The sequence below is a fragment of the Musa acuminata genome, chromosome BXJ2-7 (genome assembly GCF_036884655.1).
Source record: "Musa acuminata AAA Group cultivar baxijiao chromosome BXJ2-7, Cavendish_Baxijiao_AAA, whole genome shotgun sequence".
Taxonomy (NCBI): domain Eukaryota; kingdom Viridiplantae; phylum Streptophyta; class Magnoliopsida; order Zingiberales; family Musaceae; genus Musa; species Musa acuminata.
Window position 1 is genome coordinate 671,321 of NC_088344.1, and position 27,136 is coordinate 698,456.

Here is a 27,136-nt window from a genome sequence, read left to right on the forward strand (position 1 = left end):
ATTGAAGTCACAGAAGATCTTCTTCGCCGGACATTGTGTCGATCTTAAAGACCAGATACCGGGAAGCATGATGCTCAAGGAGCTGGGCCTCGTGTTGGCCTCCTCAAAAATGCCTTTGTTTTCCGATAGGATTCAAGTCGCCGGAGAATCCTCCGCTGCTGGATGCAGAATGGCAATGCTCGAATTCTGTGATCGGTCCGTCGTACCCATCACTGTATTCAGGGCTTGCGATCATAACCTTTCTGAGACGGTTCATGCTGGAGGTGTACGAGTTCGATTCATAGTCGGAGCCTGAGCCGAAGAGCATGCTCTGCCCGGGCCTCATCCCCTCGTTCAAGTCTTCCAGCGATACGTCGCCTTCCAATGCTCTCACAATCTGATGTTTTCATAAGTTTAAACACACAGGTCATGGATTTGAGGCGAACACAGCAACGGTGAAGTTTTCAGTGATCAAACCTGGCTCATCTTCGGTCGTCTTCTCGCAGAGTGGCGAACGCTGGCAGCGGCACAAGCCACCATGCGTGCCATCTCCATGGGATCGTAGTTGCCATCTAAGCGTGGATCAGCTATCTCATCGTAGTCTCCGTCAGCCAAAGCACGCGACAACACAGGCCTTGCCTGTTGAGATCAAGCCAATGTGTCAGTCGGTTTTGACAGCTGAAACCATAGCACGCATGGCGGAAGAACACTTACCCAGTCCACCAAGCTATCTTCCATGAATGTGTGTGTATCGACCGGTCGTCGTCCTGTTATCAGCTCCAGAAGCATCACTCCATAGGAAAAGACATCAGATTTCTCTGTCAGCTTCCCGCTCGATGCGTACTCAGGAGCCAAATACCTGGTCACCAAAGGGGGGGGGGAACAACAGACGATGATGTCTTAGAAACAGTGACGATAGAGACTGGAATTTGCTGTAGTGAGAAGCTGGCAATTCATCAAACATCTTGCTCACCCGAACGTTCCCATAACACGTGTGGAAACATGAGTGTGGTTGTCGGACGACAGTTTGGCCAACCCGAAATCTGCCACCTACATACATGTTTTTACATAAACTAAAGATTTTAGGATACATTGCGCATGTAATATGCAAAAGTTCATCGACTGACATTTTCATTTCTCTCCAATTTTTTGTTTTTTCTTTGCAATCTGAAGCACTTCGTACTGCAACAACAAAACGAACTGTCTTACCATGGCTTCGAATTTTAAATCCAGGAGGATGTTGGCAGACTTGATATCACGGTGAATGATTCGAGGGTGACCTTCGAGGAGATGATTTCAATCAAATAAGCTAGAGATCATAACACAGATTCCTCGAGAAGATGTGCAATTTACTCACAGTCCTCATGCAGGTAAGCGAGTCCTCTGGCTGATCCTAACGCAATTTTGAGTCTGGTCGACCAATCCATCGCCGAGAGTCCTTTTCCTGCAGCAGATGGCAGGAAAGATTGAGATTGATTCGACAAGCATCTTCGATGCAGGCTGCGGAAACAATGGAGTAAAGTGCTGACCATGGAGGTGGTACTCGAGCGTCTTGTTGGGGACGAACTCGTACACCAGCATTCTCTGTGAACCAGAGATGCAGTATCCGACGAGGGACACGAGGTGGCGATGGTGAACGCGGCTAATGATGTCGACCTCAGCCTGGAACTCCCGCTCTCCCTGTCCGCTCCCCGACTTGAGTTGCTTCACTGCGATCTCCTTCCCATTGGGGAGAACTCCTTTGTGCACGTACCCAAATCCTCCCTGCCCCAACAGGTTAGCATGCGAGAACCCGTTGGTCGCAGTCGCGAGCTCTTCGTAGCAGAAGGTGCTCTTGTTGAAGGCGAGGGCGATGACAGGGGAGGGGGGTGGCAGTGGAGGACCATGAGGCGCTGAGTAGGCTGAGGTTGCGTCTTCGCTGTTCATCATGGGCGGAGGATGGTGAGCATGCCACCCTCCTCCGTGCAAGGGTCCCGGAGGTGGTGGCACCTTCACGTCATGGCCTTCGTTGTGCCACTTTTGGGGCGGTCCACCGCCGTAATAGTCGCTGTCTACAATCACAGACAAGTTGTCGGTTGCACTACTTCTTGGTTAAGTAATCTGCACTTGAGACTCGTAGTTTTGTCCGTAAGATTTAAGCCAAGAGATTGCTTCGTGTACCTTTGTATCCCGAAGGATCGGAATAGTACTGCATAGCGTTGTGGCCCTTGTCCTTCTCCTTCTTCTTCTTCTTCGTGGAGCAACAGACGCATGCAATTACCATGAGGACAAAGAATAGCCCTAAGCCTGCCGCCACTCCGATGATAAGCGGCAAGTTCATATCAGAATGGTGAACTTCACTTGACTTGGAGAATGAGTCTGCCGGTGTTGACCCCCCTGAATCATTCGTGGAATCAGCATGCACCAACGACTTGGAGTAGGGAGTGACCGGCGACGACGATGTCCGAGAGGGCCGCCGCAGCGAGGTGGGCAGTGGAGATGGCGAGGGAACTGAAGAAGAGCCATCGTCTGACTCCAGCGATGGCGAGGAGTCTTTCGAGGATGAAGGAGGCGAGGGCGGTGATTTATCGGGCGGTGTTGGGCTAGCGGTCGGAGGTGGGGAAGCGTCCGGCGACTTCAATGGAGGAGGAGATACTGACGACGACGAAAACGAAGAATTGATTGAGGTTGATGAGGAAACATCCGGCGGCCGAGCGGAAGTCATATTCCGGACTCGCCGCCCTCCCTCTCAACTGTTGTTTCGGACAATGCCGTGGTAGTGTACTAAGAACCCCTACAAAGAGCTCCATGATCAGAAGCCATCAAACAAACGCCATGAAAACATGAATCTTCAATTCCTACAAATACCTTTTCTGCTATCTTCTCATGATCCAAGGGGAGGGACGAGGATGGTACTCAGAGAAGGGCGAGGGAGGAGATGGTGCGTGAAGGCGCAGCGTCGTCCTTCTCCAAACACCAGCACTCCGATCCTTGGAGTGATATATAGATTTGCTATTTCTATGTGGGCATGCCATCAGAGGAGCCATCAAGCAGGCTGGAATTAAGGGGAGAAAAGGATGGGAGTAACAAGAAACAGAAGAGAAAGAGGAAGGAAGAGAAGACGCTCCGTCGTCCTCCATTCTTAGCCAACCTGCTGTCTATTCTTGGGCTGGCGGTTGACTGCTTCCCGCGCCACCGCTCGATATTACTTGTCCTTGGCACGCGTGCGAAAGCGGCCACAACCGTGTTTCGCACGCAGGGGTTGGTCCTGACGACACAGTGTGGTGGTGTTGCACCTTTGAACTGTGCATGCAGACGTCGAAAGAACTGAGAAGAAGATAGCTTTCTTTCTGTAGATCACAGAATCCAGGAAGTCCTTTAAACCTGCTTGTTCTTCATGGAACTGGAAGACTAGAAGATCAAAAGAATGTGTTCTGTACAGGAACAGAATGTAAAACAGATGTCAATTCTCAGCAAAACCAATTCAATACAAGCCATGCTGCTGCTGATGCATGTTGATGAAGGCAAAGACCGTATTTGTTCATATGAAGCCTATCGAGGATAGCAAAGTCAATCAAATATTGGAATTGGATTTCATTAAAAGCTAGATCAGATACTGAACAAATCGACATGATGTGATAGATATCGGACCAGAAAAATCGAATCATTAGGTACTCATGTGGAACTGTTTGCCTATCGAATCAGGTCTTTTGCAGTTATTATCCAAATCTCGATGATTTAGATAAGCAGGGATCCTGTCAGTGTCGATGGGAAACAGACATAGAACATATCCTGTCTTCGTAGCATAGTTTTCCGTATAATATAGCATATATGTGTGTTCCTATTCTCCACGTATATGTACTCTCAATTATACATGTCGAAGACATAAAACGAATACTAGTTATATTCTTAATCGTTGTATCATCACAACAATCAATTCTTAGTTCTGCCAGTCTAATAATAATAAATAGGGAAAAGAAATGGAGGAGATGAGAGAGGGGCGAGATAAGGGGAGGGATGTGAGCACAAGACACAGCGAGTGCCGCCATTACTCTCGCGGAGTTGGTTTCCGAAACCCTAAGCAACAGCCTGGCTTCTGGTCTTCCACCACAACTTACACCACCCCCTTCTCCTTAATCTTTGCAATTTCGAACTTCAAACCGACCGCTCCATCTCATCCTCGTCAGCTCTATCACCACCGATCTCGGCCCTCCCCTTCCTGTATATATCTCCCCACGACAGAAGCAGATGTCGAAGAAGAAGAAGAAGAAGGCCAAAGGCGGATCAAGATGAACAGCAAGAGTACTGTGGAGAACTCTTTGTGCAGATCCGACGATCTCAACGTCGAACTCACCCTCGGAGTCTCTCCGTCACGTCACGTGTCGAACCCTCCCTCCTCCTCCTCTTCTTTGCTGCCGCCGCCGCCGCCTACACTGCAGCAACAGCCGCACCAGTATTCGCAGACTAACTTGCCGCCGCCTTTCCCTCCCGTCTTGCATGTTCCTCGTCGTTACACGGTCATCCCTCCTCCCACCAATCCTGCCGCTGCTGTTGCTTCTTCATCTTCTGCTTCTGCTTCGCCTCGGTCGGGCGGGGGACGCACACGGCGCAACCCCACCCAGGGGCCTAGGAGCGGGAAGAGCGACTCCATCAAACCAATCTTTCCTTGGTCCACCGATCGTCGGGCCACCGTCCACAGCCTGAGTTACTTGCTCTCCCATGACCTCAAGGAGGTATACGGGGATGCGCAGTGCAAGCGGTGCGAGGCGCGGAGGATAATCAGGTACGACCTGGAGTCCAAGTTCCGGGAGGTGGCGTGTCGCATCGCGGCGACGAGGCACCTCATGCACGACCGGGCGCCGGCGGAGTGGATGAACCCGACGTTCCCGGACTGCGACGCCTGCGGGCAGCCCAACTGCATGCGGCCGTTGGTGGACGGAAAGAAACGCAACATCAACTGGCTGTTCATGCTGCTGGGGCAGACGTTGGGATACTGCACGCTGGAACAGCTCAAGTATTTCTGCAAGCATACCAAGAACCACCGCACCGGCGCCAAGGACCGAGTACTCTACCTGACTTACCTCGGCCTTTGCAAGCAGCTGGATCCGAACGGCCCATTCGATCTCTGACAGCTCGCTCTTCACAGAAATCTCATGAGGCTGCTTCAGAGGGAGTAGGGAAAAGGTATGAAGAAATAAAGGAAGTTGGTGGAATCGTGATCGTATTTTATGTTATGTGGTTTGTGCTTTTCTTGTTCCTCATCTATCTATGTAAATTTTGTTTTACTTTTTTTTTTTTTTCTTTGACGTAGAATGTAATATGTTGTATTTTCTTGTTTGTTTAAGTTATGGTATGATTTAAGAATATGATTATTTTGGTTTTATTTTATGTCTTAAATATTAATAATGTTAAAACATAATCATGTTTATTAGTTAATAATCCTGTATAAGATTGTTTTTTTTTTATAATGATTAAGATCAATTGCTAATAATAATTAAAAATATCATGGTTGCTTTGGATAGTCGTATCAATCAAGATATAATATAAGATATGTTTGTATATATTGGATATAAAATATTTCTATTTTTTCTAATCGTATTAATATATATGAAATAATATTTTATTAAGTAAAATAAAATATTCAGTAAAATATTCAATAAAATAAAAATTAATAAATGTATATATATATATATATTTATTTATTTATTTATATATTAGTCTTCTGTTTAATGATAGCGGTAGTGTTCTGTTTGAGGATTGGGCACTGCAATGCACACACAATAAAGGGTGCGGCCTAAAGTCTGTAGATGGAGAGGAAGATGCGACCCCCATTTCTACTCCCCTAGTTTTGGGGGTAGATGATCGTCGAAAGACCAAGTCGAATGGCCTACCTCACTTGAAGAGAAGAGATTGGGTGGATCAAGGGAAGGAACTACAAACACTCCAATAAATTCAATTTGGTTGAAAGAACAGACCAGAAGGACTCTAAAGTATCTATCAGATGCATATAGTGCTCTGTTGTTGTTGAATTCAAGACATGTTTATGCACACACTACCATTCTTGCGGCATTGGCACGGTAGTAGCAGCACCGACGGTTCGCCGTCGTGCCAGCTCCGGCAATCTCTCCTCCACTCCCTCCTCACGCCGGCCTCCTCCTCCCCGTCGCCTACGCAGCAGCAGGATTCGGCGTCGTCGGCGGTCGCTGCCTCCTCCTCTGCCCTCGCCTGCGCCGAGAGGAACTGTTCGAGGTTGGCCCTCAGCGCGTTGGCCGTTGCCTCGTTGCTCCGCGCCATGTCGCGCCACATCTGGTTCTCCACGCACAGGCTCTTCATGCGCTCCTCCAATGCCCAGTTCATCTTCCCTAACCTTGCGATCTCTTCTTGGCTCGCCCTAAGCCGCTTCGACATGCCTTCCTCCAGCGCAGCGAGGATCTGCCTCGTGAACCGCTTCCGCCGCTCCGTCAGCTCCGCCCGCGCCCTCTCCGCCTGCCATTTCCAATGCCAAGCCTCAGAAACCGCTAATTCCTTCGATCCAGAGAAGCCATCAACTACGGAACCCGGAGAATTACGTGTTGCAGGATGAGGCGATCGATGTCGAGCACCTGCTGCTGCAGGTGGGAGGACATGTCATCGCCAAGAAGCGAGACCTGGCGCAACCGCTTCCTTGGCGCTAGCACTGCGGCGGAGGCGACGTTGTTGAAGCCGAGCCCACTGCCGGGGGCGGCAGCAGCACCGGATACCGGCGAGAGGAATCCCATTTGCATGGTGTGCAAGCTTGGTTGATTCCCTGTACAGCACAGTAAGAAGCAGCAATACAGTTCGAGAGCCACGACTGCCACTACAATAAGAGAAGACATTAGCATGCATGCATGGAGAAGAAACAAATGGTGATGAGAAGTTGGAACCTGCTTCTTAGGAGGGGTTGAGAGGAGAAGAGGTGAAGGTTGTGGGCTTCTACTGCCCTGAGAAAGGGGTGTTTCATGATGCTGTATATATATGGGGAGAGAGAGAGAGAGAGAGAGAGGATGCAATGGAAGGGATTTATCTAAGTTTTGGTTCACAAAGAGAGGAGAAAGAAGAAAGTTAAAAGAAAGCAAGGAAACAAGTAGAGGATCAAGAAAGATCCTTTGTTTTGTTCCTTACATTTAGATCAAACTCTCAATTCCACAGACAAAGAAAGGGGACTCTAAACTTCTAACTTTGGCTGAAATGCTCCATATGATATCATCCTTATACTGATTGGCAACCTGAATAGTGATAATTTCTAATCTACACTAAACTAAAGCAAAGATAGTATAATCCAAAATTATCTCATATATTTACCTTCCAAACATTATTGCTGACCTTTTATCTGATTAATCCCAGAAGAACTTTTTCCTCTATAACTTAAAGTAATAGAATTAAAAGATGAACTTTAACAAAGGAATGCCAGATTTGGATATATATAGCAACAACATAAAAGGAGAATCATAATGCATTGAACAATTTTCTATGTTCTAGATAAAGAGGTTGCTCATGTATTTGATTTGTGGTCCTCAAATAAAGTGTTTTGAGTATTATAATTTAGCTCAGACTAGATAGCCACAGTTACTGGTGGATATGTTCAGCTACTAAAAAGCAGTGCTCATAGTTATTGATGCACTTTTGTCCATAAACAGTGAGATCCTCTCTCTCTCTCTCTTTCTTGCCTCATGACTGCTGCCAGGGATGATGAAGAATGGGGAAAGAGAATGCCCATCAAATGGCATGTGATCTCTCTCCATCAACTCTCCCAAGACTCCATTATTGTTTCCATCACCCCAATCACATCAATCCCCACATTGCTTCAAGTATTAGAGGCCTTAAAAAGGTGAAGACCAGAAAAAGTGGGACACATAAATCCTACATATCACTCTTAAAATTGCAAGGACTTGCCTCGACTCTCACTTTTTCTGCCCAACTTAAAAGGTGAATCCTCAAGAAAACACAGCTGCCCTACCCTTTGTTCTATCTACCCCTATTCGGTGAGAATCTCTCTGACCACTCTTCTTCTTCTTCTTCGTTCCCTACCTTCCTTTCCTCTTTGTTTTCTGATCTTTCTTTGCTTCTTTGTATGTGGTGGTTGCTCCCCACGTTAGCTTTGATATATTCAAAGCAAAGGTTGTCCCCATATCCTGAACAAGAGGCACAAGAAAGCTCAGTTCCAAGGCAACTTCCCTGCCGCCACCAGTATACTGTCATTTGGATGTTTGGTCTCCCACTTTTGCTTGGAATGCATGACCTACAGTGACCTTTGGCCACCAAACAAATGGATGCTACAGTCCCATCGAAGGTGCTGTAGGTGTCACATGTGGATCACAGACCAGGTCTGAAGTCTCCACCATGGTGGTACCAACGACTTGGGAACAACATTCATGGAGGGCAAGCAAATCTGGGGTGGATAGGAAAGAAAATTCCAAAGAACCTATCTATGATGTTAGACATCAAAAGTTAGGCAAACCAATAAAAACTAGTTTTTGTATGGTTGCCCAATGAAAAGAGCTACAGAATCTTTGCATAATCCATTCTCCATGGATTCACCTTGTGGCCATTATCATTCAACTTAATATTCAGTAGCACCATGACCCAATGAAGGGTGAAAGTGAAGGATTTGGGAACATGTAGTCTCAGATGTAATCAACAAGGATTTGGTAGATGCACGAGAAGGAATTTAAGGTCTCTTTACATTTGATTCAATGTTAATCATTTTAATTATTCTGGCTTCTGTCTTGATATGTCACATTTTTTATACTTCTATTTTTATATATGATATATATATATATATATATAGCCTTCAAAAATCATCCTAACCATGTTATTATATTAACAAGTGTATAATTTGAAATGTTTATGAAGCTTGTTTAATGTTTTTTTATTAACAATTCCTTGAAATCATAACAAATTTGGTGCCATAAATAGGCTAAAAATATTATGGCAAAAGATGATCCACTCATAATTGAGTGTATACTCTCTATACACAAGATTGCTAAACACATAGGAATAGATGATCAACCTCAATTATAATGGATTATATTCCATAATAAAATTCTAAAATTCTCACATGAATGATTGAATCTTTTTCCTTGAAATCATGACAACTTTGATGCCATAAAGAGGCTAACAATACATGGCAAAGATAATCCACTCATAATTGAGTGTATACTATCTTGTCAACCTCAATTATGATGAGTTGTATTTCGTAAGAAATTTCTAAGAAAGCTACATGAATGATTGAATCATTTCCTTAGATACCTTATTTCAATTATTTCCATGACATTATTAGAATAAATTTCTTGCGGATCATCATTTGAATTGAATCGAATTGATTTGATTTGATTCCTTAAGAGCTTCATGTCGAGAGCTGTTCGAGGGTTTTCATCGAACACGTCGTGTGCATCACCCGCTTCTCCTGCCTTGCGTTGGAATAGATCCTTCCCCACCTCGTGCCCTTCGCGCCCACCCTCGATGAGGAACGCGGTACTTCACGCGCTACGGAACACCTTGGCGTGTGTCTCGTCCCAAGATGGCACACGCCACACCGGAATGCCCAAAGATATCCCGTCGCCGTTCGTTCCTCGTGCTCCCAAGTGGCGTGCCATGTCGCTAACTCGTCATTTCACATTCTGATATCGAGGAAAAGGTCAACTGGATGGAAGCAGCATAAACTCACCTTGCACTTAGCGATCTCTCGCGGGTGCCACCTCTGTTTCAGCGCTATAATTACGCCTCCATGCTTCGAACTGCGATGACAACGCCAAACAATCACCAACCTTGGAGAACAATGGCTTCCCGTTTCCACAACACCGGCGTCCTCCTCCTTCTCCTCCTCCTCTGCAACGCTGTGGCTGCGGCCAACGAGACGGAATCCTCGGTGCCGTCGGAGTGCGACACCAAGTTCCCCGGGGATTGCCACAACAAGGCGGCGGCCCTGCAGCTGAAGATCATCGCCATCGCTGCCATCCTCGTCGCCAGCATGCTCGGCGTCTGCCTCCCCCTCTTCTCCCGCTCGGTGCCCGCGCTCGGGCCCGACCGCGACCTCTTCGTGGTCGTCAAGGCCTTCGCCTCCGGTGTGATCCTCGCCACCGGGTACATGCATGTCCTGCCGGACTCCTTCGACGACCTCGGCTCGCCTTGCCTGCCCGAAGACCCATGGTCCAAGTTCCCGTTCACCACCTTCGTCGCCATGCTGTCGGCCATCGGCACGCTGATGTTGGACTCCATGATGCTCACCTCTTACAATAAGAGGAGGCCGAAGGTCAGCAGCGCCACGGTCACCGGCCACGGCCATTGCGCCGTGCCGCAGCTCGATGCGGACGGCAAAGATGGGCGAGAAACTGTGGTGCTCCGAAACCGCATTATAGCACAGGTAAGCCTCCTCGATCGTTCAACCGATCATGATGCGACCGCAACAGTATCTGCTTCAATGGTAAACCATGCAGGTGCTGGAGATGGGCATCATAGTTCACTCTGTGGTGATAGGGCTGTCCATGGGAGCCTCTGAGAACGTCTGCACCATCCGGCCTCTGGTGGCTGCCCTTTGTTTCCACCAACTCTTCGAAGGAATGGGCCTCGGTGGCTGCATTCTTCAGGTACGGATAATAAACTCTCTCCTCATATAAAAAGAATCAAGCGTCTGTCTATCTCTTCGTGCTAGCTTCAAACACATCCGTGAGCTGGGCTGCTGCAGGCGGAGTACGGGATGAAGATGAGAGGCATCCTGGCCTTCTTCTTCGCGGTGACCACCCCGTTCGGAGTCGTCCTCGGCATCGGGCTGTCCAACACCTACAGAGACAACAGCCCGACGGCGCTCATCGTGGTGGGGCTGCTGAACGCCGCCTCCGCGGGGCTGCTCAACTACACGGCCATGGTGGATCTCCTGGCCAACGACTTCATGGGGCCAAAGCTACAAGGCAGCTTCAAGCTTCAACTCTGGGCTTACGTAGCGGTGCTGTTGGGCGCCGGCGGCATGTCTCTCATGGCCAAATGGGCCTGAAGCGTGCATGTCTCCTCACCTCATCAATCCATGCATGCGTGCTTCTCTCTTTAGGAATATTAAATAGCTTACATAAATCTCTATGTATTCTTTTTCTCTCATTTTTCTTCTCTGTAATGTCGTCGTATTAAATTAAAGTAGATTGCTCAATTCTTAGAGAAAAAAGCGCCTGATATGGTATTTTTCCTCACATTTTATCTTTTGTTAGTTTCAATGTGGAAGTATGTAATAAATAATTAAATATACCTTATTCTAATTTATGTTTGTAATATATACATATAGTCACATCTAAGTTTTGGATCGACTAATGCTATTACATAGCAAAAGACTCACAAAATTTAAGTCCATATAGGTAGGGTGAAGCAATTATTTTGCTATTATACCTCCAATTTATCCAATTATATATTTGGATCTTTAAAACAAATTTTTTTGAGACCATAAACACAAATTTTTTTACCGTAAAAGAATAACCAAAATGATGTTATTTGTGTATATATTACAAACATAAATTAGATTATTTATTTTTGAATAAAAACTAAAGAATTAAATCTCTCTTTGAAATTAAAGGAATCTTTTATACACTTTTCCTACATTTATACTAAAATAAAATATATTTTTTTTCTCCATGCATTCTCATATCAAACTTTGAAACGTTTAGGGTATGTATAGAGTAATAAATCCTTAATGTTCGAGGATTTCTTATCCTCCAAGAAATTTGATTCCTCAAACATTTTTAATGTTATATAGAATTGCTGTTGATGAATTAGAAGTTCAGTGGACCTTCGGAAAGCTCTCGCACCGTCTGTAGGAAATAAATTGGAGATCGAAAGCGAGGCATAAATAGCTGATGTTAGAATATGTGTGACGACATAAAACAATTCAAGTAGAGAAGGCCAAAACACCGGTCCTCCTTTTGGAACACAGGCAGGCGGTAAACAAAGTAAATGTGGTCCGAAAGGGTTGCTGCGGTCGATCATGACATGCCAATCATGCATACCTTCGATGAAACAGCAGCCCAAGTCAAAGAGTCCCACACAACCAACCTCATCCTATTGCTGCTCTCTTCAAAGTCCGTAGAGTGTGACTTGATCGCGCACAAGAAGATCTACGGCACTAGTATTTCCTGGACTGCACTGCAGCTACGAAGCATCAATCTATGTGTTGGATCAGTAGCTGCATCGGTTTCCTTCTTGTATGTATCAGCAAGACTTCATATGATTGAAGTCATCAACAGTGGTGTTGGTCCAGGGCTGCTGATGGCCACCCTGCTACCAGTCATCACGTATCGGTTCTTCTCATCCTTGCAGTTTTCCTCGTGTTGACCAAACATTTGATGCACATTTATTGCTTGTTAATGAGGCATTTATTTCGACCAGAGGAATGAGTTGCAGGTTTCTTCGAGAGTGGAACACTACTACTTCCTTCTTTTTACTGCTCTCCCTCATCGCTTATTCACTCACCGTTATAGTCCTATTAAACCCCAGCATCGAGAATAGAGAAACGAGAAGTATGTTTCTCAAAAGAACAGTAGACAAACGATGAAGGAAGGCTTCATGTTTCATTTAGTCGGCCATCATCAGAAAAAGACAGCATGAATAAACAACGTCTTTATATGGTCAGAAAGAGAGGATCGCTTATTCAACCAAGAGACTATTCGTCCTGATCAAACAAAGCACACGATTCCATGCCTATCTGAGTGAGTGCATGGCTGGCTACCCAATTCAATGAGTCGAAGCTGATTTATGATCGGTTAAAAGAATATTTTTTTCATCCGGCAACAAGTCCATGAGAATCTTTTACCATCCAGCAAGTCAAAGTCAGATTCTACATCGGCTACCATTTCTCCTGAGAAATCAGAAAGATAAGCAGCCACAGCACATGTTCAGATCCATGCTGATGGAACACAGTTGAATTACAAATTTGCACTATGAATTTTTGTTCTTAGGAACATGCTCGATAGCCACATTCAACATTTCCAACTTCGACAGCTATCATTTGTGGACATTAATTTATTGGAATTCTTCCCTATTTTCTGGACCAAGTCTGATAGAAGCATGCATGAGACGTCATGAACACAAAAGCAGGTATCAGAATAAAACCATTTCATTAGGTTATAATGTGGATTGTCTGGGGAGTCACTTGCCGTGCCTTTGACTATGGATTACTTGAAGCAAACTCTTCAAACTTTGCTTTCCTTGTTTAATGGAGAAACACAAATAAGATGGCAGAATGAGGCTTGAATATTACGGCATCACTAGGTAGATATGGTTTTGATTTGGTTGGTACGAGTTTCTCTTATGATTGATGTGAGATATTAGCAATCTTGATCATGTGCAGGTGATAATTCTTCTAATATCCGGACTTAATTTGTGATTCAACTCATGAAATAAACACCAGACGTGAGTGAAATCGAGAGAGAGAGAGAGAGAGATACAATATTCGAACTCATCACCTAATATGACATAATGAATTTGATTGGATTATCAAAGGGACCCACTTGTATTAATGCTGCTGATGAAGTGGCATAAAACAATGACACAAACAGTCAAACCAGTTGACTTTTTTAGTTGTTGTTGTGTCTACTGTCTCGTTTGACGGAGTATTCTGTCGATGCCGACAAATTTAGTGAACTTATCAGAATCCTAATTAATTTTGATCCATCGGAGAGCTGAGTTCAGAAATTAATATTCTGCCGCCGTCGAAACAGCAGAATTCAATTATCTCATACCGTTCCTTCTTGTTCTAATTTCCAAGGCATGTGGAACGCGACTTGGGCTAAATACAATTAAAATACTAGTAGAGCACATGCTCGATCGATCTCATCCCACCAAACGAAACGATGGGCTCTCTTCGTTCTTGCTTATGAGACAATGGAAAATAGAGGGTTTGACTGAGTTGGTGTGGAATCTCCTGCATCTAAAACTTTGTTTGCCTTCGAAACGTAGAATCTTTTGCGATGTTAGCGCAAGGGATGACGAAAACATTTTTAAAATAAGGAAAAATCAATGATAGGTTGATGAATCGTCTTATTCTCATTCATGCATAAAAAAATTAATCATGTATTTATTCATTTTAATCTAAATCTTTATTTTTTTATTATATCTAATCATAATTATTTGAATTAATTTTATCCCATCATTTTAATTTAAAATAATTGTAACTTGAAATTATCTTAAAAATATATATTTTTTCATCAAAGCTTTTATTAAAATGGTAACAAATTGATCTTACGTAGGTATATTTAAATTCTTTCTTTATCAATCAGTTCATAAATAAATGACGTCAATATGTTTAGTGCCCCCGTGCAAGATAGTTTGCATAAGCCCATAAATATATCTATATGCATAATTTTCAATCGTTCTTTTGTCTCTCCGAGAATAACCTATCTAAAAGGAATTTTTGTGTTATTTTTTAAAAACCTAAGATTTATATATAGTATCTTGATTCTTAATTTTAGGCAAACCAACTATCATATTCTTCTGGTTTAATAGTTCTAGTTTATTATAATTCAGATGACCATATTTTTTATATCATAATTCATCAATAACAATAGTAGTGAATGTAAGAAAAGAGAAATCTATAAAATAATGAAGAAAATATTTTATTTTTTTGTCATCCTCATAATTCCTAATAAATTTTTAACCATAAATCAAATAAATTTATCATAAAAAATATTTTTTTTTCTCATCAATTATTTTATACTAATAAGATTTTATTTTGAACTAAAAATAATTATTATATTATCAATAAATTATTTACTATAATTGGTATTCATAACAAATGTTCTTTTCCTTTCCGCTTGAGTTTTATTGTCATTCCCATTTTGCACCATAAATTTGATTAAAATATCTAGCATTTGAAACAACTTTTGTCTTTTGTTATATGAATACTGCATCCACTATTCAAGTTTAAAACAGATTTAGAATATTCTTCATCAAATGTCATAAAGAAAATTATTTTCTGTATATTGTTTTCACTAATTTCTTTATGATAATTTATTTAATTTTTGTTTTAATAATTTTTTCAATATGCCTAACTTTTTTATAATAAAACGATTGACAAGTTTTTTTATTACCTACATTAGAGTTCCTCCGACTCTCATTTGATCGACCTTGTCCCCTATCTTGAGTGTCAAATCATCCATAACCTCTATCATGCTGACTGCTCCCTTGAGATTTGATTTTAAATTTTTTCTTTTAATCGTTCTTCTTCTGATCTATATTCATTTAATGAGCATGTTCTCAAGTTTCATTTAAAAATATATTTGCTTTTTATTCATAAACTAAAAGCGATTTCATTAATTTATCAATAGATAATATACTTATATCTTTAGTTTCTTCTATAGCAGTATAAATTATATCAAATTTTGGAGATAAACTTCATAAAACTTATTTTTACTATTGTTTGATCTTTTAGGTTTTCACCATAAAACCTTATTTATTTTATAATAGAAGAGACTTTTAATAAAAATAAATAATAGATTCAAAATTCAAAGCATTCAACTTTTTATAGTGTTATACTTCTAAATATACTTTTTAATATTTTTTAAGTTTCTGTTGATGTTGATGTTGATGTTGATATTGATATTGATATGATTGGAGAAAATAGAGACTCATCTATTGTTTGTGATAGCATATAGAGAGTTCTTGTATCTTTCTACATGTTTTTATTTATTTGATCCTTTTGATCTTTAATAATATTGAGATCTTACCGATCATACTTAACAAAACAATTTTAAGCAAATCTCACAATCCTTATGAAACAAAAAAGAGTTATCATTTTAATAGTTTAAAATTGATAATTTTCATTTTTAAAGATAGAAAGAAGTTGATTAACAACACTTCTCATCTTTTTTTTTTTTTCACCTTCTGGATCTATTGACCTCTCCTTTTTTAATCAATAACACTTCAACTTCTAGTGGTCTTCTTTAAACCAAGCTCTAATACCACATATAATATCTATATTAGTTAAAAAGATAAATATAAAATTTTAAATAATTAAGAAATCAATCATAGCCCAATAAATATTTTCATCCTCATCCATGCACTAAAAAATAATTATATATCTATTTTATTTTAATCTAAATTTTATTTTTTTATTACATTTAATTTTAATTATTTAAATTAATTTTACCTAAAATCAGATAGAATTTTCTTTTGATGATGAAGGAAATCTATTGTGGTCAGTGATGTTCCTACAATATAAAAATTTTTAGGGATAATTACATATTACCCCTTATGTTTAACAATAATTAGCATTCTGGTCTTTATACTTTAAAAAGTAACATCAGAGTCCCTATACTTATAAAGGTGAAACATTAACACCAATTCTTCTTACATCATTAATTTTATCGTTGAAAAAAATTATACGAATAAAAAAAATACTAATGAAAACAATAAAAAAATATAATTTTATTATTTTTAAATTATTAAATTTATATTCCCTAATTGATTTCTCTTCCTCTCCTCTTTCTTACCTGCATGCCCGTCACTCGCCCACCACACTCGCTCGACCTGCACTGCTCAATCATCGTTCCTATATTGCTTGACCACCATTGCTCAACCGCCACCTCTCTTGTATCTCTCACCATCGCCACACTAGACCCAACTCAACCGTCGCACTTGCTCATCCATTGCTCACCTGTCACATAATTGGGCATGTTCACTACGGCGATAGAGCATATGAATTGTTGCAAACAAAGACAGGAGAGGACTTTGCTGCATACTTTCTTCTAGCAAATGTTATCATGAATCCTCCACTATTGATATGAAAAGCAAAGAAGTAATAGTTTGATTGATGATGCATTTGTTTAACAATATAAGAACAGATTTAATGTAATATTGGAAGTGAAATTAAGCATATTTATTAGCTCGGTTGAGATATTTGATTCATATGTATATTAGAATAGAGGAGATAAAAAGTGAGATAGATCGTACAGAGGGGTTGGTGGTGGTGTTAACGGTGAGGAGGGAGATCTCGTCGACCTTAGGGTGGAAGACGACGAGTTGAGCATTGCGAGAGGAGAGGGAGAGACGGCTATCGCAAGGGGACAATTGTAATTTCTAGTTGAGGACGAACGAGTCCTAGCCAGAGAAGGTGATCCCGAAGGTGAGGCTATCCCACTACTAGACCTTGGCGTCAACGTATGGCTGGAACACTGAGTTATTGTCGGATCGATTCTAAAGCGGAGACGCACATGTAGCAACCTTCTCTGACGACAATGAAACCGTCGTCGGCCAAGGTGGGGATGACAGGACAGCGGGCGAGTTGGATCCGATGCGACGATGGCAAACGGTGCAAGTGCGGCAGTCGAGTGGGTCTGGTATAGTGGCGACAAGGGTGTAGGAGCGACGATGGTCAAGCGGGTTTGGTGCGATAGGGTCAAGCGGTGCAGGAGAGGCAATGGTCAAGTGGTGTAGGAGCGACGACAACGACGAGTAGTATAGGTGCAGTAGTGGCGAGCATTGCAAGTGCGACAAAGGTCAAGCAGTACAGGTCGAGCAAGTGTGGTGTGTGAATAGTAGATATAAATTTAATAATTAAAAAATAAATAAAATTATATTTTTATTCTTTTCATTTGCACTCAACGAAGTTAATGATGTAAGAAAAATTATGGTTAAATATTTTACCTTTATAAGTTTAGGGACTTTCAGGATATTAACCGTAGTTAACTATAGAAGGTAATATATAATTATTTCAAATTTTTAGGAGATAGAGCATTTAACCATTTGATCAAGTCCCAAGCAAAGGATGTATGAGGTGAAGACTGAGCTCTCAGCTTCCCAAGTCCAATATATTATGCTTTTATTACAATAATGTCTGCATCATATCAGCTGATAGTTGTGCACCAAGAAACTGTACATCCCCCAGCAAGCCGTCACCAAATTAGTGTTAGTGTCATGTGTCTGCTTGTTAGGAAGAAGTCATTTGAGGTGGAGGATACATAAGGAGGGAGAAGGTGGGAGGAAGCTTCAGATGTTGTGACTTGACCGAGCCCACGGCCACGGCCACCACTTTTTATAGCTAGCTCTCACTCACGAAGGAGAGTAGCAGGGGTAAAGAGAGAGAGAGAGAGAGAGAGAGAGAGAGAGAGAGAGAGAGATCATGGAGGAGAGGATGGGCAAGAGGGGAGAACAGGGAGCCGTGGAGGACGAAGACGATGTTCTTCTTCCGGGATTCCGGTTCCGTCCCACCGACGAAGAGCTCGTGGGGTTTTATCTCCGGCGGAAGGTGGCCAAGAAGCGTCTCAGCATGGAGATCATCAAAGAGATAGATATCTACAAATATGATCCGTGGGATCTACCAAGTAAGTAGGATCTACGTGATGGAAACATCGCGTTGGACTCAGCTCGATCGTGCTCATTTGTTGCTGGATATATTTGCAGAAGCGAGCACTGGTGGCGACGAGGAGTACTTCTTCTGCCTCAGAGGGAGGAAGTACCGAAACAGCATCAGGCCAAATAGGGTGACCGGGTCAGGTTTCTGGAAGGCGACCGGCATCGACAGGCCCATATACTCCGCAGGCAACTCCGGCGACTGCATCGGCCTCAAGAAATCCCTGGTTTACTACCGAGGGAGTGCAGGAAAGGGTACCAAAACGGAATGGATGATGCATGAGTTCCGCCTTCCCAACATCACCGACAGCAATTCTCCGTGCAAGCGTGAAGCTGTGAGATTACGTGCTGAACGAATCCTTCGTTTGCAGTATCCTCGAATGCTGATCAAACTCTGTTGCATCGCTTTGTGTAGGAAATCTGGACGATCTGCCGAATCTTCAAGAAGAGTGCCTCCCACAGGAAGACACCAAATGCGCCAACCGAGTCAAGCACCGCAGGGAACGACTGCTGGTGCATCGCCTCCTCGGGCTATTCCAATGGAGAGAACGGCCAAGTATGCGCAGGCCACTGGGAGTTGATGAAGCAAGCTCCCTTGGCCTTGTGTCCTGACATGGTTCAGAGTCCAGGCATGGATGATTTCTTCAGCGGAGATGGTAAATGGGATGAACTCGGAAGGATTATGGACTTCATAACAGATTGAAGCAGTTGCCTCCGAGGGAAAAAAGAAGAGTCCTGCTACCAAACTTCCCTCCCGAGAATCTATCATGTTTGGGTTGAAGAGATGGTGATCGGGAACTTTTTGGGACACAGGGCAGCAGTTCACTTCCCGGAAAGATAATTTATGCTGCAAGAGCTTCACGGTGCAGTCTCCTGACATAGTCATCACGCTGACATGAGCTACAATAATGCAGCAAACTGAGATGCTGTCTGTGGAGTTTTTACATGCATAGAATAGAGAGAATAGAGGCGTTGCTCATTACTTACAGCTCAATCCTAAATGTAAACCTACGCTATTAAGATTCTAATAAATAGTAGAAGATGTCACAATTACAAATACATACAGAAAGACCTTCTCAAAAGGAGTTCTGTTTCTCGTTTGATGAGACTCTCTGGATAGATAAGAGGTCGTCGTCATAGAGATAAGATACTCGATTCAAACATGACACGTGCCTGGTTTGAACTCTTGTCCAATCCCTGATTTGAATATAATGATCGGTGTCTCGTCTCTGTCGTTTCGATCTGATGCGGTGGACTTTGATCTACCGTCGTAAGTGCTTGTTTCGTGAACCGGAAATCCACCGGGGCCCATCGGTATGGGATGTCCTGTTTCTTCCGAGGCAGGGTTCAGGAGCTTCTATTTCTTCTGCGTTACCCCAAATCTGGGCCCCTCCTGTGTCGTCAGTACAAACCCTGAATCCTGCCTCTGACCTTACAGTTGAGCCCTAAATGGACACTGTTCCGATGACCGCAAGTCCCTCCTCCACCTTCTTCACAGGGAAATCCCCGATGATGAAGAGAGGCGCGGCGGGTCGTGGGCGGCTCCTAAGGTCCGAGCGCCCACTCCTCCGGCGCTGGCCTCGGTTGGTGCTTCCCGGGGCTCGGACATCAACCCGCCGGGCCGCGCCCGGTGCTGCAGTCCTTCGCCTTCGGGCTCATGGTCCGCCTCGGCTGCCTTCAGTTTTCTCCTCGCCATATTCGACCGCACCTGGGTCTCTTGGGACCCTAATCGCTCTCAATTGATCGTGAGCTCCCTTGTACCCCCAAAAAGATCGTTCTTTTCCTTTTGTATTCGGCCTTTCTCTTGTCAAACAATATTTGCGTTAGCATCGTTGATCGGTAGACGGCGGAAATTCTAATCTATGAACTGGTCTACGATCGAAGAACATCTGAGAAGAAAGATTCCAGTGCCATCAGAAAACAAGACGCTAGTGTTGAAAGATATGCATATTTTTTCTTGGATGGATAGTCTTTTCTGGATCATTGACTGCTTACTGTAGACGCAGGATATCTTGACCTTGCTTGTTATTTTTTTCTATGCAAGTATATTAATGGATTAGTCAATGATACAAAGGACCCTGAAATCAATTATGATCAATGTGATGTGTAGTGATGTCAACTTCTTTTTAGGGGAACATTGTGATTTCAACTTGGACAACAGATGAATCAGATGAACAAAAATCAGGAAATATGTCTTGTGTGTTTTATGTCAATGATAATTTATCATAGCACATCATGTGAAAGTGTGATTGGCTTTATGATTTCCTCTTTCTACCCTGCCTGCGAAATTTGTCAAAAATCTAACATCAAATCCTATTCACATTTGTACCCATCTTGATATTTGCTTTGTAGGTTTATGCTCTTTGGCTGATTGCTTTACTAAAGATCCATTTTTCTGGTATCATCTTCGTGAGATTTCGATGTACTTCACCAAAAGTTCTGAATTTTTACAATTTTTTTGCTGGCTTTGTTCCAGATATCCAGAGGATATATATTTCCATTTCCTTTTAACTTAAATTGAAGACAAAAAGTTTATCATATTATGATCTGAAAATTCTTTTGTCTATTTCAAACCTATAAATCGTAAGGCAAATGATATTATTGTACTCATGCTTAATTTTGTGTAGGCTGAATGGAGTACAGGAGAAATAAACATTGCCTATAACCGAGGATCATTCATTCGGTCCATGAAATCTTACCTTTTGACATCCCAAGTATCAGCTTATGGATGGAATTGCTCTATATGTTACACCAGTAACTATCATGAAGGTACTTCTTTCATGTCTTCATTAACATGGTTCTTTTTAAATGTTAAATATCATAGATTTTGAGTCAAAAATCCAACCATCTAAAATTTGGCCTGATGATTGTCCTTTTTTCCTAAAACAAGAGTCAAGTTCAATATGGTAACATTTCACCTGGTAATTCATTCTGTTCTCCTAAAGAAGGTCCACTCTGTACAGCATTGTGCTAGCCTCTGTCGATCAGATAAGAACAAGAAATAGAAAAAGATTTCCATGGATATTGGTTTTAGGACTTTCTCAATTCTACACCTGCTGCAGCTCTGTTTGCCCTTTTTCCACATCTTATAATTAAAACAAAGGAAAGTGCACCAGTATTCCACTGACAACTCCTAACACATATTTATTAATACATATAACTCGAGTGCCCTTGCATGAGGCCATAAAGTATGCTGCATGTGACAAAAAAAAATTCCTCCTTGACTTTTCAATGGCTATAAAGAATATACAATACTTCACTCAGTTTCATCCTTCTGAGGCTTTAAACTTGTATATGTCTTGTCTTATTAAAAATTTTGTCATCTTTAGCTTCTCTATTAATGCTTGTACATGATCCTGGACTCTAGTGCTGAGTCACCATATTTGCTAGTGTTTCATGGGAGATATCTCATATATTTTACCCTGGCCCATGAATGCTAGGGCAATATATCTCATATATTTTACCCTGCTCATTTAGCCTTGTCAACTTATAAAAGTTGAGTTTTAGGATCCCTGGTGGCAAAATGGAAAGGGAAAATAGAAGAAAAGAGGCTTGTGGTCCAAACCACTGGTAAAGTAATAAGGTTGAAATCTGTTGTACTGATGGAAGAATTTGAAGTCCTAAAGGTAAACAGATATTTCTTGAAACAATTTGAATTTGCTTTCTTGAGAAACTTCAATGTGATAACATCTGAATCAGTCATAAGGATCATATTGGCTTTGCTTTCTTCAGATACTTAATAGCGTTAACATCTGAAAGTTACCGTCCTGCAAGCCTAAGGTAACTTTCTGGCAAATGGTAGTGGAACCACTGAAACATCAAACTTAGTTTCACCACCAAACAGCTATGTTATTTGGCCTTAAATTTCAAGAACTAAGACATGGCTTACATGACGTTTGACAATCTTGTCAATGGTCACAAAAGATCAATCATTGGACAGGTAGGCTTGGATTCGTGGATGCGTAAGATGAACATACGCTCATGCCAAATGTTCATCTTACTAGTTAGATTAATAATAGTTGAAAAGATTGACCTTGACTTGCATCCTATACTGGAGAGCCAAGTTTGGCTTTTTCCAAGAATTGATACACTGGCTATATGAGAATTTCAAAGTATACAGCAAATACAACGACTTCAAGAAGTTTAGCTACCGTTCAATTTGTCAAAGGATTCTTTATTGTGGATGGTAAGTCTTAGTAGATGTGAGGTTGGACAGAATGGTATTCTGTTGTATCTTCAATCACATATTCAAAACCAGAAGTTTTCATGGGATATCTGCTGTCTTGTTGTTGGTAAAAAGATCACTACGACCTGTCTTACTGATCTTAAGCAATCCACAGTTTTTGTGTCAAGAAATTTGAAGCGTAGAAGATCACCAGAGCATGTTTCGGAGGTAAGTAACTGCTGCTATCATCATCAGGGAAGTGTTGCAGGGCTCTTTGATGTTTACTATGGGTCTTAAGCTGCTGAAGACAGTAGCAGAAGACTGGGAGATCATATCGATATTGATGCTTTAAATGCAATCCAAAGCAGAGCCGCAAAGAGTTGGGTATCTGATAAACCTTATAACAAAGATAATTGCTTATCTGAGATCAGTAAGCTTTTAGTTGATTCCAGAAGCTTGAGATTAATCAACCTGATGCCATTTTCATGGTGGATTAGTTGAACATCTTGGAACCGGAAGGGATTTTCATCGCTGCATACTTTACTATTTTTTGTTTACCCGTATGATACATTGTCGCGAGTATATCTGCAAAATTAATTTCAATTTAATTTTTTAGCTGCGATATATATTTGCAGGATAAATCAGATTGATCCAGCAATTGTATTGGCGAACCATGAGAGGCCTCCATTTTACTGTTTTCTCGAAGCTCCATGGTTCAACTTCACCAGAGAGGATTAGATTACCAGTTACAACATATGTATCCCTCAAAATTACAGGCATGTAAATATCATCAATAACAATATAAACTCATTGAGCTATCGGCAATTCTCCAGGCTTCTTCGACACATTATATCCAGTTCTATTTCCAGAAAATTTCATCCTACAAATGAGATGGCAGACTGTGGCTGACAGACCTCAGATTATTTTAAGTTCATGCAACTTGATGATGGAGCCCGGAAACAGTTTGTAAAGGTTAGTACTAATCCTTAATCATAATCTAGTCATTTGCCACTAAATCTTAATCTATCATCAAATTATGAGATTTGTGGGAATACAATTGTCTTGTAATAAAGGAAGTTTCTCGGTGGTTTGAGACTTCACAAGTCTAATCATTTTGTTCGTTTGACATGCATGCAGGCCATCATTTTCTACTATTTCAGAGATACATGTTATGATTCAACTCCCCACGCATCTCTTCCTTCTTGCCATCGGTATCAACCATGGCGAACTCTTAACAGAGATTTGGAGGAAGAAGATGGCGAGAACTTCAGACTTAAGCTTGAATTAGGAGGCAGCCCCGAGGGAACAAACAAAGGAATCTCTAATTATATGTGTTCATGCTGGAAGAGCTGCTTCCGAGTCTCGATTACTTCTACTTCAGCCCCATCACTGCGCATGCTTCACCCCCCTCACGCAAGCTCTGCTTTTCCATGGCAAAAGTAGCAGCACCTTTTGCTGCACAGCTTGTTGTCCATTGAGGTACTTTTTCTCATCCCATCAATCTCTTTTCTACTGCCATTTTTATTGCCTCCATCAGCAAGTTTTTCTGTTTTCCTTATCATCCTAAAAATGAACTTGTACAGAGCTTTTACCTGACAAGAAGACCTGATAAGACTGGTTTTATTCACTCCATGCTTGAGTTCTCCCCATCTCTGAGACAGCCTGCAACAGGAAAATCATTGTCATCCATGGATGACACACACACGCATAGCCTTCTGAGAGTAAAGAAACAACTTAGATCGAGTTGAACCAGCAGTTACAAGTTCTGAAATCTCATGGGGAAAACCCTTCTTTCCTGCTAGCCATTGTCCTTGGTACACTGCAACTTACTCCATTGGCATATCAGAGTTCAGGCAACTTGTAGTCGTTCAGTCATATGGGGAATGCATCCAATGACAGAGGAAGAAGAACAGACTGTTATTGTTCAATCCTAGGGAGTACTCTGATGTGATCCTTTTCTGCTTGCCTATTTACACAAGACACATGAGAGCCTGACAATTTTACCCAAAGCCGCCTGCCTCTGCTTGGCTTCAGTCCACTGAAAGCTTTTTTGCACCTTATGACAGCCATTCTGCTGTCGTTTGATCACGTGTAAGTTGTAGGGTCATGCCAGGCAGGGACAGTGGAGAGGGCCCCATGTGGATGAGAATCTAATTAAGCTTCTCATGTTAATTAAGGCCATTGATGCATTGATGGTCTTCCAAACAAATTAACTCACCTTTGAAAAAGAAGATTCTTCAAAACCCAGATAGCTCATCAAGCAAGTCAAAGGAGGATTGTTGCAGTGGAGGTCTCACTCGATGGATCTCTCTTCCAGTGTGCTCCTCCAAAATCTACATCATCATTCCTGTCTTATACTGAAAGAACTGGGAGGGAAAGAGTAACAGTAAAATAGCATGGGTATATATGAACAGGAAGTAGATGTATGAGAGAGACTCTGCGGAGATTGCCTGGCTTGGCTCTTCTCTCGTGCCCCATCATCTCAAGATGTCACTAAATAGTTTGATGTGCCTCCGTCGCTGTTCAAAGTGTGACCTTTTTCTTCACAGTGTTGGCATGAGAAGTCACTGTTTTCTACGGCAGGAATGAGGTTAAAGTATGCATGGTTTTGGTAGTGTTAGGGCATGCAGAACTAAGCATGATGGTGATGATGAGGCCATCGCTCGCTTTGCTACATTTGAATCCCGAGGAAGCCACACGGAGTACAAGGCTCCATGGCGGCCACTCTCTCTCTCTCTCTCTCTCTCTCTCTCTACGCGTACTAATCTGCAACTGTGACCTCGAAAGCCCAGACAAGGGCACGAGAAGCGACAAGGAAACATGGTCGAAGATAAGATCCAAGAGTTAAAATCTCTTCTTCACCATGGACGCACACACACACACACACATTGACTGTGGATACCGTAAACAAACATCTTGTCAACCGAGATGTTCTTGCCTTGCCAAATCTGCATGACTTCGCCCCGCCAGTGGGGCCTCTCTGAGAATATCCTCACGCTTCAAATACCCACACCGTCTCCGCCTCCGTCACACTCACCATTCCCCTCTACCTTTACTGTCTCCTTGTTCGTCCTCCTCCTCATCGCTCGCCTTTTCTCTTCCCCCAAAGGATTGCGACATGGGCGCTAAAAGTTAGGCTGCTGGGCTTGTGGAGAGGAGGCCGAAGGTCGCCCAACTCAGCTCGGAAAGCGGTGTGCGCAAGGATGAAGGAGGTGGCTAGGAAGCACAACACGGTTTCGCCATGCGCAGCATGCAAGCTCCTCAGGCGGCGGTGCACGCAGGATTGCATCTTTGCTCCTCACTTCCCTGCCGACGAGCCCCACAAGTTCGCCAACGTGCACAAGGTGTTCGGCGCCAGCAACGTCAGCAAGCTCTTGCAGGTCTCTCTCTCTCTCTCTCTCTCTCTGTGGGTGTGGGTGTGGGTGTCGGTCTGTGTGTGTGTGTGTAAAATGTGCTTGTAAGATTGCGATCACCACAAGACATTACATGAAAAGAATGGCTTCATAACTCACCATGCGACTCAAATTGTTTGTGTGATCAAAGGAGATAGCAGTGCAGCACCGAGGAGACGCAGTGAGCAGCCTGGTGTACGAGGCCAACGCCCGGGTGCGCGACCCAGTGTACGGGTGCGTCGCCGCCATCTCCACCCTCCATCGCCAAATCCAGGCACTCCAGGCGCAGCTGGCCATGGCACAAGCACAAATGGTGCACTTGCGGATGAGCCACGCCGCCTCCCTCGCCCACGCTGGCCTTGGCCACAGCCCCATGGGCGCAGGGAGCACCAGCACGGGCTCTTCCTCCATGTCCCCCACTCACAACCAACTGATGGAGCCTGACACCGTCAATGCCAAGCCAATCTTCGCCCTGGACATGGTGGTGCTGGACCAGACTAACCTGGGATCAGAACCACCAATTTGGTCATTTTAGCACCATCAGCCAGTGCTGTTCTCGTGTCTTATAAAGATAGCTTTTGATATCTAGATGGCAATATTGCAGCTCTTTTTCTTTTGGATACAGAGGCTGCATGTGATGCAGACATCGTCTTATAACAAGAATTGAAGTGCTTGTGTGTAGAACTGTACTGTTGGTGTCATTTACTCCTAACATAATGTCTATAATTATTCTGCTATCACTACACTGTTCATTTTGTAGTTAGCATCACTGATAAGTAAGCAGAGGCTCAGCATCACGACAATAAAAGATAAGATGCGAGTGAGCTATGCATTAAGCCAAGCAGAAGAATAACATTTGATGTATATTAAATTGTAAGACGACAGAAGGAAATACCAATATGTGAGATTTGCTACAAGTTCCACAAAGCTGCAAACAAGCAGCAGAATCCATCACTCACGGCTCTTAGTTCCCCCATTATATATAACTGTAAAGTGGGTAACAGGAACGTGTCAGCGCCACCAGATCGCCGAGATCGCTGGCGGTGGAGGAGGAGGAGAAGGTGGTCTGTAACCAGAAGCTCGTGTTCTGTGAGTACCGGGGCTCAAGAGGTTCGTTCTTGTGATTGGAACTGCGATCATCTTCTGTAAATGAGACCTTGGACTAGAAAGGAAGAAACTTTTACCGATATCAGAGTCTCTTGTGGTGTTTGGATCAGAAATCATCACAAATCTTTTCAATTTTATGGATCAAAAGTTACACTGAATCAAAACACAA

The 27,136-nt window shown here is 42.7% G+C and overlaps 6 protein-coding genes across 7 annotated transcripts; 4 read left to right on the forward strand and 2 right to left on the reverse strand.

The window, feature by feature from the left end:
* Positions 1–103: 103 nt before the first annotated feature.
* LOC135618009 (putative proline-rich receptor-like protein kinase PERK6) lies at positions 104–2,569 on the reverse strand. The gene is made up of 8 exons (XM_065118910.1): positions 2,140–2,569; positions 1,509–2,030; positions 1,337–1,423; positions 1,189–1,259; positions 953–1,029; positions 694–838; positions 457–618; positions 104–376 (listed from the first exon to the last, which is right to left on the reverse strand). The coding sequence occupies exons 1-8, from the start codon at positions 2,297–2,299 to the stop codon at positions 104–106; spliced, it is 1,497 nt and encodes a 498-aa protein (XP_064974982.1). The 5' UTR covers positions 2,300–2,569.
* A 1,369-nt stretch (positions 2,570–3,938) lies between these two features.
* Positions 3,939–5,087, forward strand: LOC103991158 (uncharacterized). Its single transcript, XM_009410517.2, has one exon. The coding sequence runs from the start codon at positions 3,939–3,941 to the stop codon at positions 5,085–5,087; it is 1,149 nt and encodes a 382-aa protein (XP_009408792.2).
* Positions 5,088–5,900: 813 nt separating this feature from the next.
* LOC135616326 (probable BOI-related E3 ubiquitin-protein ligase 3) lies at positions 5,901–7,118 on the reverse strand. 2 transcript variants are annotated; one of them, XM_065115520.1, is made up of 3 exons: positions 6,864–7,118; positions 6,528–6,745; positions 5,902–6,444 (listed from the first exon to the last, which is right to left on the reverse strand). In XM_065115520.1, exons 2-3 carry the CDS (start codon positions 6,720–6,722, stop codon positions 5,989–5,991), a joined length of 651 nt encoding a protein of 216 aa, XP_064971592.1. In that variant the 5' UTR covers positions 6,723–6,745; positions 6,864–7,118; the 3' UTR covers positions 5,902–5,988. The 2 variants fall into 2 exon arrangements, with proteins under 2 accessions (XP_064971591.1, XP_064971592.1); XM_065115519.1 differs by lacking the exon at positions 6,864–7,118 and having other exon boundaries at positions 5,901–6,444; positions 6,528–6,853.
* Positions 7,119–9,597: 2,479 nt separating this feature from the next.
* On the forward strand, positions 9,598–11,101 carry LOC135616155 (fe(2+) transport protein 1-like). Its single transcript, XM_065115342.1, has 3 exons — positions 9,598–10,342; positions 10,416–10,565; positions 10,664–11,101. Exons 1-3 carry the CDS (start codon positions 9,707–9,709, stop codon positions 10,967–10,969), a joined length of 1,092 nt encoding a protein of 363 aa, XP_064971414.1. The 5' UTR covers positions 9,598–9,706; the 3' UTR covers positions 10,970–11,101.
* Positions 11,102–17,909: 6,808 nt separating this feature from the next.
* LOC103991157 (transcription factor JUNGBRUNNEN 1-like) lies at positions 17,910–25,067 on the forward strand. Its single transcript, XM_065115729.1, has 7 exons — positions 17,910–18,275; positions 18,355–18,638; positions 18,719–20,048; positions 20,931–21,072; positions 23,104–23,440; positions 23,606–23,947; positions 24,052–25,067. Exons 1-3 carry the CDS (start codon positions 18,074–18,076, stop codon positions 19,004–19,006), a joined length of 774 nt encoding a protein of 257 aa, XP_064971801.1. The 5' UTR covers positions 17,910–18,073; the 3' UTR covers positions 19,007–20,048; positions 20,931–21,072; positions 23,104–23,440; positions 23,606–23,947; positions 24,052–25,067.
* A 372-nt stretch (positions 25,068–25,439) lies between these two features.
* On the forward strand, positions 25,440–26,561 carry LOC103991156 (LOB domain-containing protein 4-like). The gene is made up of 2 exons (XM_009410515.3): positions 25,440–25,848; positions 26,012–26,561. The coding sequence occupies exons 1-2, from the start codon at positions 25,672–25,674 to the stop codon at positions 26,393–26,395; spliced, it is 561 nt and encodes a 186-aa protein (XP_009408790.2). The 5' UTR covers positions 25,440–25,671; the 3' UTR covers positions 26,396–26,561.
* Positions 26,562–27,136: the final 575 nt, after the last annotated feature.